We start from the raw sequence: 16056 nt of genomic DNA, 5'->3' as shown, positions 1-16056 counted from the left end.
AGTGGCAGCTGTGTCTGAAACTCTAGAGAAAGTCAAAGCAAAGTCTGGTAACTATAGCAGCGAGTTTTATTATTAATGTTATTAAAACTTTATAATTATCATACAAACGATATTAAAACCCACTCACTCATTATCAAACACTCAATCCACTGAAACAAGAAGATTTACACAGTGATACGTTTATAAGGCAGTTTAAACGGTCAAGGCTGGAGTTCCAACTTAAAACCAAATCCCAAGTGTCAGTTACCAGTGAGAAAAGAAAGTTCTGCTTATCAGTTCCTAAAAGATATATGATTTGTTTCTGAGATATCATTGCTTATCTGAAGTGGCAACACATCACTAATTCCTTAGAATGTTGTCGAACAACAGACACATGTAAAATAAAGAAATAATGTGTCTTAAAAGAATAAGGATGATTTTGTTATATAAACATTTCACCAGATTGTTACCAGATTAGAATAGAATATTGGACCTACCCTAGTCATGACCCATGTTAGTGCTTTAATCAGCCAGTCAGTAATTCTCATTTTCCTGTCAAAGCAACATGTCACAAGTCTTTCTGAGGCTTATATCTGTCAACTTAACGTCCCTTTCTATGAAGGTTTTGGTGAATTAAACACCTATTTCCATTGTGTTCCATTGTTCCGGAAGATTCCAGGAGGTTGAAAGAAAGTCAGAGGATTCATTTTCATCAGGACTCAGTAAATTACATATTTCATTTCAATCTTATTCTCTGTCTTTATGTTTTCTATTAGGACAAAATGCACTTTTCCAGAACAGATGCCCCCACTCTTCTGAGCATGATTAGATGTACAGTAAGTAGTCTTAAACACTCTATTCCTCCTCTGCTAAAAGAATATAGGGATTTTCCTATAAGTAGCCATCTTCTGAAGCACATCTATGGCGTCCTCACAGGGAAACTCTCTCTCCCTGCACCAGACGACCTCTGAAAGCCCAGACATCCTGTAGAGGAAGAGTTAAAGATTCAATTCTCCTTTTTAATAATTTAGCAAGAATATTCACACCAGAGTCATTTTTTCTCTCTTTGTGAAAATAGCGAGTCCTGTAAAGTGAATTCTGGACTTTTTAACCCATCACATCACATTCTCACAACCAATGCTTAGCTTCCAGTTAATCTGTGTGAGCTGCATCCGTGTGTTTGCTCTAATTCTCGGTTCTCGGTCTAATTTGTCACCATCACTGCTCTCTCATTGCACTGAGCTTTAAAGCATATGCTCACAAACTCATTCGTCTGATCACGTGTTTTGAGAAATCGTGCTGGATTCTACGGTGGACGAGACGTCTCACAAAAGCACATTAAAGGAAAATGCAAAAGCCACACACAAATACCAAAAACAGTACAGGTGCTTGGAGCACCTGGACCTACACCTCAGATAGACAGGCATCACATTTTAAGTGGCAACAAGCTTGACCGCAGAATGTAACTCTGCTCACTTCACTGTCAACAGTGTCGTCCCTCATTTTCCCTGTGATTACATTGTGTTTCCGCTGCGTGGCTTTTGTATTCGTGTCGTTGCTTTTATAATTGTGTTGTCAACAAACCGTCTAGAATACCTCAAAATCCAGTCTGTTACACGTTACACTGTTTCAAATCAAAGAATGTTATATGAATGTAAATCTCTGACCTTGAAAGTGATTTCGTCCACAGCGTACTTCCTGGCCGCGATCTCCTTCACCTCTTCCTCTATGTTTTCCTGTGTGGTTCCTTTCACGTCGATGTAATAACACTCAGCGCTGGCGTAGTGGCAGGAGATGGCCTGGAAACACACACACACACACACACACACATTGAATTCATAATATTAATACAATTTGTGGTTTTTATTTCAGATAAATAGAAGCATATAAACCCTGTGAATTTGAAGGGTGTTTGGTCTGGGAAACGCTGGAACACCAGGTGCATTGAGGTCAATGTAGTACCTTGCGGAAGCCCTGTGTCTGATTCATGCCAGAGCCGTGGATGAGCAGCGGGTGGAAGAAAACGGTGTCGCCCTTCTCCATCTCCAGGTGCACCCTCTGGAGCTGCGAGTCATAGCCTCGTACACCGTGATACATCTTGTTCACCCCACCCTGAGGACAAACACAGTGCTGAGATACTCTACGTGTGTGTGTGTGTGTGTGCTGGTGTGATCGTGCTTCTGGCAGTGTTATTTGTGTGCGGTTGTGTACCTCCCATTCAGGGTAGTCGTGCTCCTGCAGCGTGCCCATGTGAGTTCCTGGCAGGACGACCAAGCAGCCGTTCTGCCTGTTCACTTTCTCCATCGCCGTCCAGGAGCAGACAATCCGGTCGGCCGGTCGGAACGGGAAGTAGTGCAGATCCTGATGCATCGGGTGACGTGATGTCTTCTTACCTGAAACACAGGACACAAACTACATTACTCATTTCACCTATCGGGCCATATAGCAATATTTTTGGCACAAGGAGTTGAGCAATGGGGACTGGGCAGGGATTGCAAACTAGTAAATAATGCAGGATTTAAAAAATGTAAAACTCCACAGGGCACCATTAAACTTAAACTGAGGATAAATAATACCTGGGCGAGGCTGGATGACGTTAAACTGATTATAACTCTTTAATACAGTAATAGTAGAACAAACAAACCCTCTCAACCCTTAAAGCAGGGGTGAGGAACGTCTGGTTTCTGGGCTGTATGTGGCCCACAAGCCTGTTTTGATCAGGCCGGAAAAATTGACCAATTACTATTTTTTCATGGAAGTGAAAGGCAAGCCAGTTTGCCTGGATGTGTTAATAATAAACTGTAATTTACTATGGTCCTCGAAGGATGTTGTTAAAATTAAAATGGCTAGATAGAAAAAAGGTTCCCCACCCTGCCTTAAAGGATAAGTAGTATAGATAATGAATGAATGGATGGATGATTCTTTGTTCTATAACCGGTCAAACAATTTGAGAAAAATCACATTTTCTCTCACTTATGAAGTTCTGATATTTACAAAACATTTGTTTTGTCCGATCAACAGTCGCAGCGCCTTAGACCACTCAGCTGTCCTGGCCATGAAAACCTACATGTGGTATGTTACATTTTTAATAATAAAGAATAATTAGAATGATCGGTGCAGGAGGGTTGTGTACACAGCCCATAAATTGCACGTTTTCATTACAATATTAGGACAACACCAACTGGTGGTGCGGCACAATCACAGTTGGGAAAAGGCTGGAATAAGTGAAGGCTGGTCTGATGAATGTGGATTTCTGCTGTCACACGTGTGACTTCAGCAACATGGACCCATCACTGCTTTGTGTCAGCGGTGTCAAGAGTGCAGTCTGCTGCTGCTGCTGGTGTGGAGAATGTTTTCTTGGCACAGTCACTCATGGTTTGAATACCACAGCCTATTTGAGGTTTGTTGCTGACCATGTTCATCCATTTATAGCCTCAATTCACCGTCTTCTGATCGCTACGTCTAACGATTTGTTGTTACAAAGATAAAGCCTCAATCTGGTTTTGTGTGTGTTGTGAACTTGGCCCAAAGATATTTTTATGATGCACTTGTGAACGTGACAGATTGAATTATGTGGTTGTACCATTACTTCCTCAAAGCAACTTGTAGATATCTGACTGCTGCCAAAATCAGGTCCCACTGAGATTTGAACTCGGATCGCTGGATTCAGAGTCCAGAGTGCTAACCATTACACCATGGAACCAGTTATTCCTGCCCCCTAGTGTTACGCGATCCACAGCACAAATATTGAGCTAATGCTCATCTACAGCAAAACAACGAGAGCAGCAAATTTCAACAATTTATACATTTTATGCAGATCAATTTAATGATTCATCAACAAATCAGTTCTGCTCAGATAATGTAATCTCCTCACTCCGTACCTGCATCAGGAGGCTTGTTGATCAGCATGGTGTGCATGGCCATGACGTTTGGTCCAGTGAAACACGCCACATACTTCAGGATCTAACACAAAAAGCCAAGGTTTGGTTGATTAGAGTTTGGGTTTGAATTATTTCAAATTTTAAGTTACTTTTCGATCCAAAATAACTTTTGCCCGTGGATAAAAACAGTAAAAAAAAAAACAGTCTACAAATAGCAGCTTTAAAAATAAGTGTACCACAACTAATTTGACAATAATGCACCAGTGTCGCATCTCTGTACATGTATGTTGTTGTACCTGTGGTAGGGTGCAGTACCGGAACAGTTCAGGATCCTCCTGGAAGTCCTGGAGTTTAGAGACGGCCCTCTGATCCTCGACGAACTCTGAGTTGACGATTGCCACGTCCTTCATCACCACCATGCCGGGAACTTTCACTTCCTTTCGACAGATGCGTTCAAACTCCTTCCTGGAGAATGTTCAAAGATTATTTTGACACCTGAAAGCTTTTAGTGAGTATTTTGATACAAACGTACAATGAGACTAAGATTGAAGGTTAATGATGTTGATGGTGGTCCTTATCATTGAAACTGTTTTACAGATATTATGAGTTCATACACTTGTGGTAAAGCACTGTTTCCCTTACAGGTGCCAGAGTTTGTGATGGTCACCTGAACTTGTCGATGTCCTCCTCCGACACCAGGTTCTTGATGAGGATGAAGCCATTTTCCTCATAGAAGAGTCGCTGCTCTGGGCTCAGCAGGTCCGTCTCAAATGTGTATCTGCCGAAGAGAAGTGACAGTGAGTACAACTGAAGCTTCTTATGTGTTTGGAATCAAAAGCAGTTTGTAGGGAATTGATTGACAGACAGTGAGTGGTGTTGCATTACAAGTCCTATTAGATTTACAATGAAAAAGCTGCTACATCAGTGCCTCTGCTCAGCATGGTTTCATATAACTGCGTCTACACCACCTCAAAACAACTTGACAGTTATGGTCCACCTGAACAAATAAAGGCACAACTGTCTGCTGATGTAAACTGTGTCAGAGGTGAATGATAACACGGCTTGTCTGGTACAAGAACCTTTGCCCTGAGGCAACTGCTGAAGCTGCCAAATGCTGCGTCGGAATTAAGGAAGCACTTCAAACTTAATGTGGAGCTCACCTCAGTCTGTGCGGGTGGCTGCTGTGGGTGAAGGTTTGAGCTGCGGTCGGTGCTGCTCGCTGGAGAAAACCAGTTAAGGGGGAAACAAGGCGAAAGTTCACAATGTCCCAGAGGGAGAGATTATACGTGTGTCTCCAGATGTCAACTCCCTCAGATCAATTTTAAATCCAACCTCTTCTTAGTGACTATAGTGATATGATCTATTGTTATGATTATAGTGATATGATCTATTCATAGTGATATGATCTATTGTTATGATTATAGTGATATGATCTATTCATAGTGATATGATCTATTCTTATGATTATGGTGATATGATCTGTTTGTTAGTATCATAGATGCTAGAGTTTCTAATGGATGTCTAGTTAGCAGGTTACAGTAATCTAGTCATAAGAAGATAACATAACTGTCCATCTTCCAGGACATGATGCTGCTTTGTTGTTGTCCACATGTCCTGACAGCAGAAGCAGAGACACACGATCTGTCTCATATCTTCCCTGTCATGTGAGAAGCTGCGTGATAATCCAAACACACAAAACATGATGTTTCCTTTAGCTTGTCAGGATAAATGCTAGCAGCTAACTAACGGGCAGTGAACGGACAGGTTAGCCTTCTGAGCTATCTTAAGCTAATGCCCCAGATAGAGAGACATATTGGAGGAGACTTGACTGAGACTGTGACACTTGTACAGTTCAGTAAAACACCAAAATGCTCAAACTCAAACCTTTAACCTCCAGTTTCTGTGGACCGAGGTCCGGTGGCTGCACAGAGACCCCGGGCTGCTGCACCGGGGCAGCGCCGCTCGGTGCTCCGCTAACCGGGGGTCGGTCCGTACGGTCCCGTGGAGCTCCGGTGATCCGGAATGATGACACGGTGTGAATGAAAGGATACGATCGCAGCTTGAGATCGATCAAGATGATCGATCAGCAGCTTGAGTCTGTTCGCAGCCCGAGACATCCTGCAGCCAGGCCGTGTTCTGTCCCAATGCGATCTGCGAGAACTGAGAAAGTGGGACAGAGGTTAAATGACACACACACACACACACACACACAGATATTATAACAGAATAATAAACGTATTATACTACCTGTACTTTGCAAATAACGGACTAGCAGTACTTCAATGGGCAATCCAGTCTCTAGTGTTTACTTACAACTTATTGCACAGTCCCTCTCTACCTTTCATATTTCATTTTTGATTCCTGTTTTTTTTTTTAAAACATGCACAAATACAGCACAGCGAATTCCTTGTATGTGTAAACCTGCTTGGCAATACAACCCATTCGGATCCATTTATGTATGTATGTATGTATGTATGTATGTATATTTATTTATGTACATTGATCTTTGGCATTAAAGCCATTTTCCTTTAATATTCTCATCCGCATGACATTTGTTCATCACTCTTCTGCTGCAGGTTAGAGTAAGACGTGTTTTCACGAGCTCTGCCTGTGCTTTCAGAAGGTTTGAAGAAATGTCTGATCTGCGTAGCTTTGGTTGTCTGACTGCGAGGAAGTCAACCATGCAGCGCGAGTCAAGAAAGAGACGCTTCTCTGAGGTTTCGCATCCCGGAATCCGCAAGAGAAAACCAGGAAGCTTCTCAAGGGAGAGGAAGAGGCTCCGGCTCTGCGGAGAGGAGAAAGGGCAATGTCATCAGCCCATCCAGAGGCTGCGCTGGGGATGCATTAAAAGGCCCTTCAGTGAGTTCACTGAGGACATTGAAAATCCTCAAGAGCTGTCCCCCCTCTCCAAGAGGAAGAGGATAACCACTGGGGAAGAGGTGACCATCACTGAGGTTCCTCATACCCCAGAAGTGTCTCCTATACCACCAGTGGATCCTAAACCTAGGGTCAGGATCAACAGGATTGTCTGGGACCTGCCCTCTGTGACGGAGCCAAAAGCCTCACAGAAAAACATCTGGATCATTGGTTCGAGCTACATCCACCGTGGGGAGAAAGCTGCCTTTGACTGCTTTGGCCAGAACTTCGGCCTCAATGCTAAAGTGGAGTGGTTTGGCAAAGGAGGCCTGCGGTGGAGTGGAGTCCTTCCTCGCTTTTCCAGCGAACTGTCCACGCGGGGGGCCCCAGACATTTTGGTCGTTCACGCTGGTGGGAACGATCTGGGCCTCATGCCAGCCAAGAACCTTGCAGATGAAATGAAAAGGGGCTTGATGCAGCTCCACAAAGAATTCCCCTCCATGAGGATTCTTTTCTCCTGCATCAATGAGCGGCAGGCGTGGCGCTACGGTGAACCAAGGGTCATCAACGGTGACAGGAGGACAGTCAACAAAGTCATGCTGAAGGCTGTTCACCAGTTTGGAGGTGAAGTGGTTGAACATCCACTCCTGAGGTTTTTTAAGACAAACCTCTATCTACATGACGGAGTGCACTTCAGCCAGGAGGGAAACAACATCTTCCTGTCAGCGATTCACAGAGTCCTGAAGAAGATGCTCCTCTAAGAGAACTTCACCTGACTCCTCCCTGTGAGACAGTTGATGTAAATAGATTTAAATAAAACAAACTTCCTGATCAGTCAGGAACACTTTGAGTGTTAATGTTCATATTACTCGTCACCTGGATCACTGGATGTTGATGACAGCACATGTGCTTTGTGACGTCTTCAGCAGGTTTCCAGTCTTATCAAAAACTCAGACATTTACAGTACAAGTCACATTCACCCATTCATCACAGTACAAGATATCGCTAAATACTGATAAATTCTGTGTTAAACATTGATGTTATTGTGAAATAGGAACACAGTTAAACCTCAAGAAGAAATCCCAGCCTGTGATGCAACAATGAAAGTTTGTTTTTTCAGAGAATTTGAATAATAACTGTTTTCATAGTCTATAATATCAATGTTAAACAGTAACACTAAAATATTTCTTGCAGCTGCAGCTTTTGTCCAGCAGGTGGCGGTATAACACCAAGAATTAGCCTTAATGCAAGTTTATGGCTCTGTTTCTGTCTGATCCACAGGTTCTGTCTAAATTGTTAATCATTTGATAATCCTTCAGTTCAATTCATTCACAATTAGTAAAGAGAAGTGAAATATTAAAACATTTCTGATGACAAAATTATTTTTCAACTTAAACTTAAATTACAAAATATTGAAAGAAAATGATTTTACCTTTTAATTATATTCAGGCAATAGTTCATCTTATTTATTGTAAAAAAAAAATTATATCAAGGATAATTTAGATTCTTTTTCTCAAAACTTTGGGCCTGTGGTCCATGTTGCTCTGAAGACAGAAAATGACCAACAAGGGACAGCAGAGAATAACTATTGTTCATAAAGATACCATTTTATTTCTATTATGTTATGATTAGATACACCACAACATAACCTGGTAAATATATGTAGCGTGTATTTATCTAGACACTTTATAGACAATGTATTTTCGAACAAAGTGGCTTTTAAAAAAATTACGCCTTTTACTTTGAAAGTAATCAACGCTATCGCTGAAAGCTGCTTTTATTGTGACACACCACAGGAAGTTCCTCTGCCCTGAGTGTGTAGATTGACGGCAGCCCGACACTCCTCCCTGCTCAGTCGACAGCAGCGGATCCTCCTCCTCAGTCTCCCCCGCGTCCTCCACCTCACACACGCCGTCTCTGTCCGCTCGACCCCCGGTTCCCGTGCGTGGGACTCAACGCGTGTCGTTCTGGGGGGATATTCCTCCATTCCTCCATTTTCCTGCCTCTCTGTCGGAGCTTGAGGAGCCAGCACCGAGCGCAGCCCGTGTCTCAGCCTGCACCGGTGGGCGGATAAAAAGCGGAGGAGGGCATCCGGAGCAGGGCCCGGCAGCTCCGCGGAGTCGCCGTGAAACCCACGGAATTCACCATTTTCAGGTAAAGACACAAAACATTCTTCCACAGCCACATTTCTCCACACGCGATCTCTGTCCGATAATGGACTCCGTATCGCTACATGTTGTTCGACTGGGAGGGACGAGGAACAGTGCCTGGGTCTAAATGTCAACACAGAGGAAACGGCGGCTGTAGAATCATTCTTGCGGTTTTTTCTTATTTTACAGTTTCCGTTTTGACTGTTTATACACGACACTGCGATGCCCCCTCCTCCTGCGTGTTCCCAACACAGAACATCTTCTATTTGTTTGTTTACACAACACATTGTGTTATTCAGCCGAGCCACCCCCCAGGGACAGGATCCCTAATGTAAATGTGAGAGGATTTTATACATCTGTTAAGGAATTAGCATCATTTCAGCTCAAACATAACGTTTAGTGATTGTCAAGACAGAGAAGAACATCACTGCATTCTCAGTGTCCATTCTCAGGACTGTCATTGTAAAATCAACATCATACATTTAATGTCAAATCGATTTTAACATAAGACCTTATATAACCATTATAGCAATATCATACATTTTCTTTGATAACCTCAGCCTTTAGCTGCTGACCGTGGCTGTACCTTTGTATAAATGTAACACAGTGATGATTCCTTCTACATTTATTATAGATATTTGTAATTATGATGATATACTGTTTTGTTTTACGGAAGTGTTTGTGTTGATTACAGATATCTTTCTATTATTGAATGCTTTAGTGTGCATTCGTTTTCAAATCTGAACTAATGTTTCACATCCTATGTTTAGTCAAACACCTGAAAAGCACTTTCAATTGCATTTGATTTGTTTGAGAGTTGCTATATAAATAAAGTTGGATTGATTGATATAGCAAAGCAACAATTGTCACAATGCACATTTGCACATTTCAAAATGTTTCAAATTTTGCCATTACTTTTAATAATACAGCAAAATATAAATCTAGAAACATTTGCTTTTTATGGAAGGGTTTAGTTCTGTTTGTGCTGTGTCCAGATCATGAGGAGAGAAAAATGCCTCCTGCAGACCCGGCAGCATCTGTTGACTTGTGGAATTTGCCTGCACTTGTGTTCAGAATAAGCTTCAGATGACTGTTGACTTTCGCCAGTGCCATCGAGATGCTTTTTGTGAATCGTGACTTAAGGTGGGAGATAATCCTGCTTTGAAACGACCTCTCGAGTATAGGCATAAAAATCTCAAGCGTACACCATTGCACCGTCCTGTTGTTACCTTGGCAACTGAGTTGTTAAGGGAATTGTTGTCAGATGAAATGGCATCTTAACTCCTACAAAATCATAGATAGGCGGTAATATTGACTGCTCGTCATCAATATGTGATTCTCTTCATCATTAAGACTCTTTCCAACTTCCTGTTTGACCTGGATTTCCTTCCACTGCCCTTCATGTAGATCAACCAGCCACTCATTTATGTGTATGTGTGTACTGACCCACATCGAGATTGTTGGCTAAGAGTGATACACCCCCCACAGGACAGGGTAATTACCCTGACAGCCCCCTCCCCATGTCTGTTAGGCGGTATAGCAGAGCTGGTATTGATCTGAATGTGCATTATATGGCATACAGCATACAAACACCCACTCTGTCTTTTTGAAGGATAGATGGATAGATGATGGTTTTCAGTAAAGTAGGTCCTCGCGTCACGTAGACTGAAGTCTTCAGATGTGTGATTGGTTTCAGTTTGAGTAGTTTTAGTGACGTCATTGGCTCGAAAATACCCATCAGTATTAGCAGAGGTCACACTGAGAGTTTTAGGTGGATGCATTCCTGTCAGCAAATCCTTAAATTGCTCTAGATCATCTGATTTTATTTGTTCGAGAGGATGCTGTCTGGATTGATGATCACATTTAGCCACTTCTTCATCTGCTGATTCAGGAGCATCTCTGTCCACACAAGTGTTTTAGTCCAATTCCGTGCTAACACACCTGAAAGCGCATATCATGTCCACTGGTCACGCAAGCACCATTGTGTACAGGAAGCATTTGCTTGAGTTGACACAGAATACTCGAAAATTAGCTCCTTTGCATGTCAGCAGTTGTATCATTTTAAAATGCAGATTGTAACTGCACACCAGCTGTTAGCAAAGACAACACTTGTAATTGATAATCCATGTTGTGCTCTACACTGGTAGCCGAGTCTAATGCCAGTTGTTTTCTTCTGGAAGAGGGTCATATGATAGGAGCCTGACAGGAAGTGAAGGGTACATCGTGACCCAAAAAAATCAGCAAGCAGTTATGAGAGTGTCTACGTCATAGTTTCCAAACATCTCCATTTCTGCCCATCCAGACTAAAACGCAGCTCTGGAGTTCAATTCTAATCAATTTTATTTGTGTAGCGCCAAATCATAATATACATTATCTCAAGGCTCTTTACATAGTAAAGAGTTTTAGAGCCGCCAAAATGGAGAAGTTTGATAACGCTGCTTGCCTCATTTTAGTTTGAAAATGAAAATCTAGTAGTTTGAATGTCAGTCAATCAATTCAAGTACGACTCTTGCTTGTGAAAACAGTTGAGTGATGTTCTCTGTGGCTGTGGAGGAGCTTTCTAAAATCTTGATGAAGTAAACCTGATGATTCTATTAGGGGTTATCTCCACTTTGGTTTTAAAACTAAAACATTTATACCATTTTCTAGAAAGCTTTCTCTGCTTTGATTTCCCCTCAACCTTCAAGATCAGCACTACATCACTGAAGTGAAGAGACAAGTTGTTCTTGTTAGAAAAATCTGTGAAACGTTGATGTGAGGCACAGACTTTGCTCACAGTTGAAAATGTTCTTAACGCTGCTGTCCCATAATGTTCATGTTGTTTAATGTAAACACTTCTTAATACTGTAAATGTATCACTGTGCAGAATCACGAGGTAGCATCATCTGTGATATCCCACCATGCTTTGCAGTAGAGCTGGCTGCACGTACTAATGAACAACCTCCAAAACACTGTTGCCACTGACAACCAGGCCAGCAGCTTGCTATCTCTCTCATTTATGTAACTCCAACTTGTGCAGTGTTTTATTGATCACATAGGTGTGTGTGTGTGTGTGTGTGTGTGTGTGTGTGTGTGTGTGTGTGTGTGTGTGTGTTTCTGCTTATGTATATGTAAGCTCAAATGTGCACGAGTGTGTGGTTGAACGTGTTCCAGTGAGTACAGCTCAGCAAATGTATGTTTCAGTGTGTCTGCCGCTGTGCTGCCACAGGGTGGGCATCATGTAGCTGAAGTAGTAATTATTGGGCTTTTTTGGGGTCTGACTAATTCTAGGGCTTCAGAATGAGTACAATTAGTGTGGGCTGGGTGCAGCTTGAATACACACTTGCACACATTTGTAGTCATATGAACGTACACACATACACACACAAGGAAAGTTATGTGAGCCATGCAAGGAATGTGGAGTGTTGTGAGTCCTCTCTCTCTCTGTCTCTGTCTCTCTCTCGCTCGCACACACACACACACACACACACACACACACACACACACACACACACACACACACACACACACACCAGCTTTTAATTCGAGCTCTAAAAAGTGAAGCATGTGGGTCACACAACAGCAAACACCTATGTCACTGTCACTGTTTGGCCTCAATCAGTTTGTTGGTTGTTCACCACATCACCTTCGCCATCTTGTCTCTGCGTCGCAATGATCAGTAAAAGTAACGGTCGTTACCATTGTTTGAAGTATACACAGAAGCATAGGCCGATCCTACATATAAGTGTGTTATGTAGTGTGGCTTTGTGTTTTTGTTCAAACACAGTTTGCCTTACTCGCTTTGGTCTGTTCTACATTGTCTCTCCTCAGACACACACACACACAAACAAACAAACACACACACATTTGATTATTATTCCTGTATGTTTTGGCAATGTGACCTGTCCAGTTACCTCTTGGATAAACTGTCCTTGTGCTTTCCTGGGTGTGTGTTGTTTTCATAAACTGGAGATTAACTAGTGGCCTTGTTAGAGCAGCAGTAGGTAGGGATTACACACACAGACAAACACACGCACGCACGCATACACACGTGCACACACACACACGTGCACACACACACCTCACAAACCGACAAAAAAATCATGAAGTCACTTCCCTCATGTGGTGGACACTTTAAACTGTATTGGTGTCATTTGACAGTGAAGATGAATACTGATATATTCGTCTCAAACACACACACACGCACACGCACACACAGACCAGTGACCTTTGAACCTTACTGTTTTTATGTAGCTTCAATTCTCAGAATTTAACAGCTTAAGTTCACCTATAAACCCTTGACTCTGCCTGGCACCCTGTATTATGAACCTTCATAACCGTTAAAATACTTACACATTTGCTGACTAGGACAGTGGTCGTGTCGGCGTCCTGCTGCTCTAACCAGGTGCCACCCCTCACCTGACTGTTCCGCTCATTTTCCTGTTACTGTGAACAATGTGTTTGACCTGGACAATCTCCTGCTGCATTCTTCATATGTGAAAGACAAATTCTGGAAAATGTGTGCATCCAATTTTGCAAAAATCTTCCTGAGTTTAGGTCAGAAACTAGCTATAGGTTAGTGTGGTGTCATGAAAATGCAGGAAAACATCTAATTGCAATTAATCTGACCAAAGATTTAATTTATATTGCGCCTATTTCACATAAATATATTAATACAAAAACTACAGGCTTGTTGGTGATCTGAGTGGCATTGAACAAGATACGATTGTTTCAACCATAAATGTTTTTATAATGTAAGTTAAAAAAGCATAACAATTAAACCCAGATTTAATATTATATCTTATTAATGGCATTGGTGATGCCATAATGTGAATCAGTTGCAGCTTCATAATGGCAAACCACTGAGTAGTCACATATTAAAAAAAAAAAAAAAAAAGTGTTTGCATCTGTCTGTCATCCCCTCATGATACTGCTGACATAGCTTCTTCAGCTAGCGCTAGCTTCACTGATGATAGTCGAGAGCCACAAATCCCCTCAAGGTTCTAATGCACTGCTTTCAAGGTGGTGAGCTTAAAACAGCGATAAGATGTGCTTAGAAGGTTAAGTGGTAGATTTAAACTACAGTACTTCTCACTATCTGCTAGATGTCAACATTGGCTGGTAACTATATTGTGGAAGTTATATGATGCAGCTATACTACAGTGAAGTAATTCTATTGCCTGCTAAGTCATGGTTGAGCAATTCAAAACTGTGGCTCTAATTTAAGAACTAAATTAAAACAATGAATTGTCGAGCTGTCTCAAAAAAGGCTTTCATAATACAACCAATACACACACAAATAAGAGGTATAGTGACAGTACCACATATGGCCGGCTTCAGTTGACACTCTGCTGTTCAGTACAGCCAGTCCTTCATCACTCTCCATCTGCCTGCTTCTCTAAAAACATTTTTATCGCTCATCATCAAATGAATCAAATTATTCTGCCTGCATTTTATATTTGATTTACTTCACTCGATTAAGTAATATTTTAATTTCTAGAAGACATTATTCTGCACAGGTTTTGTGATCTTGTTCTTTCTCTTACACTGCTGCTCCTCTCATTTGAAATGTGGGTTTCTTTTTTAATCTCAAGTAGGAATCTCTGATTATCTTTCTCTCTTCCTGCTGGTTTGATCATTGCCTGCTAGACAAGCGTTCTCTGCAATTACTACCAACAAAGTGCATCGAAAGTTAAAAGGAAACAGTCTCAAAATTGAACGGCAGACTCAAGAAGCTCAGATAGAAAAGAGTTGTCGTTTATTAATTCAGTCATTTTTAATGAATTCTGTCAGAAATCTTTCTATAATGACCACAACCTCCCGATGCTCCTCGTAAGTGTCATACTTCGCTTCTCAAGCTCTTCACTGTATCAGCATCACTAAGCACATGATTCATTATTACACAAAAGGTCAGATCTATTTGAGGTCGACAGGGTCGAAGACATTTGCACACGCACATAATCTGGTCTAATCAGATTAACTCAATTAATACAATCCATGAGTGACGATTTGTGCTATGGCTAAACAAACATCAATCTACAGAGACTGTGAGGGAATACAATTCTGGACTGATGGACAGGAGGAGTCTCAGAAGCATAACGAGCACATGGGTCCTAAGATAGAAAGAAGATAAAAACAGTCATCTCATGCTGCACAGATGCAGTGAGGCCAGAAATGGAAAAAGATATTCCACCATGTTTCTTTATTTTATAGCTGCAGGGAAAGAGAAAGAGTAGTAGCTAGTCCATCATTATGAAAATATTTTTTATTAAAGCCATTTAATGTGTAAAAAAATATGTGAGCACTGTCCAGATATGATTGGTGTTATCAATAGGATGATATAATTTAACTTGACTTTTTTCAGAGCTTGAACTTTGTGATGACAACATTTCTAAATTAGCCTGAGCATTGTTGTCTAGATATGTGTCTGCGTCATATTGCATAAGCCGATAACAGTAGATCTGTGATAGGCTTGATTTTGTATCAAGCTCTGTTATTTCTATGAAAACTCTGCCATCCACTTGATGCTAGCATAAAAAATTTCAGCACCCAGCCATAGGTGTGATAATGAGACTCAAACGCTAACAGGGTTTTGATGAATCTGCCTTTATAATAAGCCTTTTTCATAAGCTCCAGCAAACAAAAATGTCAGGTTTAACTTTTGTGCATCACAGCAACTGAAATAAAAACAAAGCAAATTATTGGTGAAATGAATTTATGGGAAATCATTGCCTCAGGCCCAGATGTCCCACCTGCCCTGGCACATAAAAGAGAGAAAAAGCTCAGGTCACTTTGTTGAATGGCGTGAGCAGAAAAGACACACTCACATCAAAACAAACCACCTTTGGAGAGGCAACACCTGTTCCTACAGGCCTCGGGGTGAATGGAGATGGCCTTGGAGGCCGTGTTCGAGGGAGTGGTCGGGCGTGAGAATGCAAAGCCATAAAACCGACAGAAGAGGAGGAGGAGAGACGATTACAGAAGGAGGGATGTTAAAGTCCTGTTTTTAAGCTGTGTAAGAAGACCTGACTTCCTCTCTGTGGTGAAGCGTTACTTTTGTTTTTCGTGTTGTTGGGTGTGTTTCACTGAAGCTGCATTTTATATGGTTTCTGAGTGAAGAAGTAACCAGTGTGAAGTAATAACAGAGAACCAGTAGAGTCAGGATTATGCAATTAGAAGTAACTATAATCAGACCAGATTATTTGATTAGT

General features: G+C 41.6%; 2 protein-coding genes and 1 non-coding gene across 4 annotated transcripts in view; 1 reads left to right on the top strand and 2 right to left on the bottom strand.

The window, feature by feature from the left end:
• Nucleotides 1-48: 48 nt before the first annotated feature.
• Nucleotides 49-6269, bottom strand: phyh (phytanoyl-CoA 2-hydroxylase). Of its 2 annotated transcripts, none has more exons than XM_069519414.1 (10): nt 6108-6269; nt 5912-6020; nt 5021-5079; nt 4528-4638; nt 4157-4325; nt 3861-3942; nt 2191-2372; nt 1942-2091; nt 1647-1778; nt 49-963 (listed from the first exon to the last, which is right to left on the bottom strand). In XM_069519414.1, exons 2-10 carry the CDS (start codon nt 5975-5977, stop codon nt 910-912), a joined length of 1005 nt encoding a protein of 334 aa, XP_069375515.1. In that variant the 5' UTR covers nt 5978-6020; nt 6108-6269; the 3' UTR covers nt 49-909. The 2 variants fall into 2 exon arrangements, with proteins under 2 accessions (XP_069375515.1, XP_069375514.1); XM_069519413.1 differs by having other exon boundaries at nt 6174-6192.
• Nucleotides 3611-3682, bottom strand: trnaq-cug (transfer RNA glutamine (anticodon CUG)). The gene has a single exon. It is a non-coding gene; the product is annotated as a tRNA-Gln (tRNA).
• The window catches only part of cdk17 (cyclin dependent kinase 17), a 41278-nt gene continuing 29761 nt past the window's right edge, over nt 4540-16056 (top strand). The window contains exons 1-2 of the mRNA XM_020092286.2: nt 4540-4657; nt 8513-8870. The gene's annotated coding sequence lies outside the window, so the exon portion shown is untranslated. The remainder of the gene's footprint in view (nt 4658-8512; nt 8871-16056) is intronic.

This window comes from Paralichthys olivaceus, chromosome 23 (genome assembly GCF_024713975.1).
Source record: "Paralichthys olivaceus isolate ysfri-2021 chromosome 23, ASM2471397v2, whole genome shotgun sequence".
Taxonomy (NCBI): domain Eukaryota; kingdom Metazoa; phylum Chordata; class Actinopteri; order Pleuronectiformes; family Paralichthyidae; genus Paralichthys; species Paralichthys olivaceus.
Note: the sequence above shows the minus strand (reverse complement) of the source record. Positions and strands in the feature narration are given on the sequence as shown.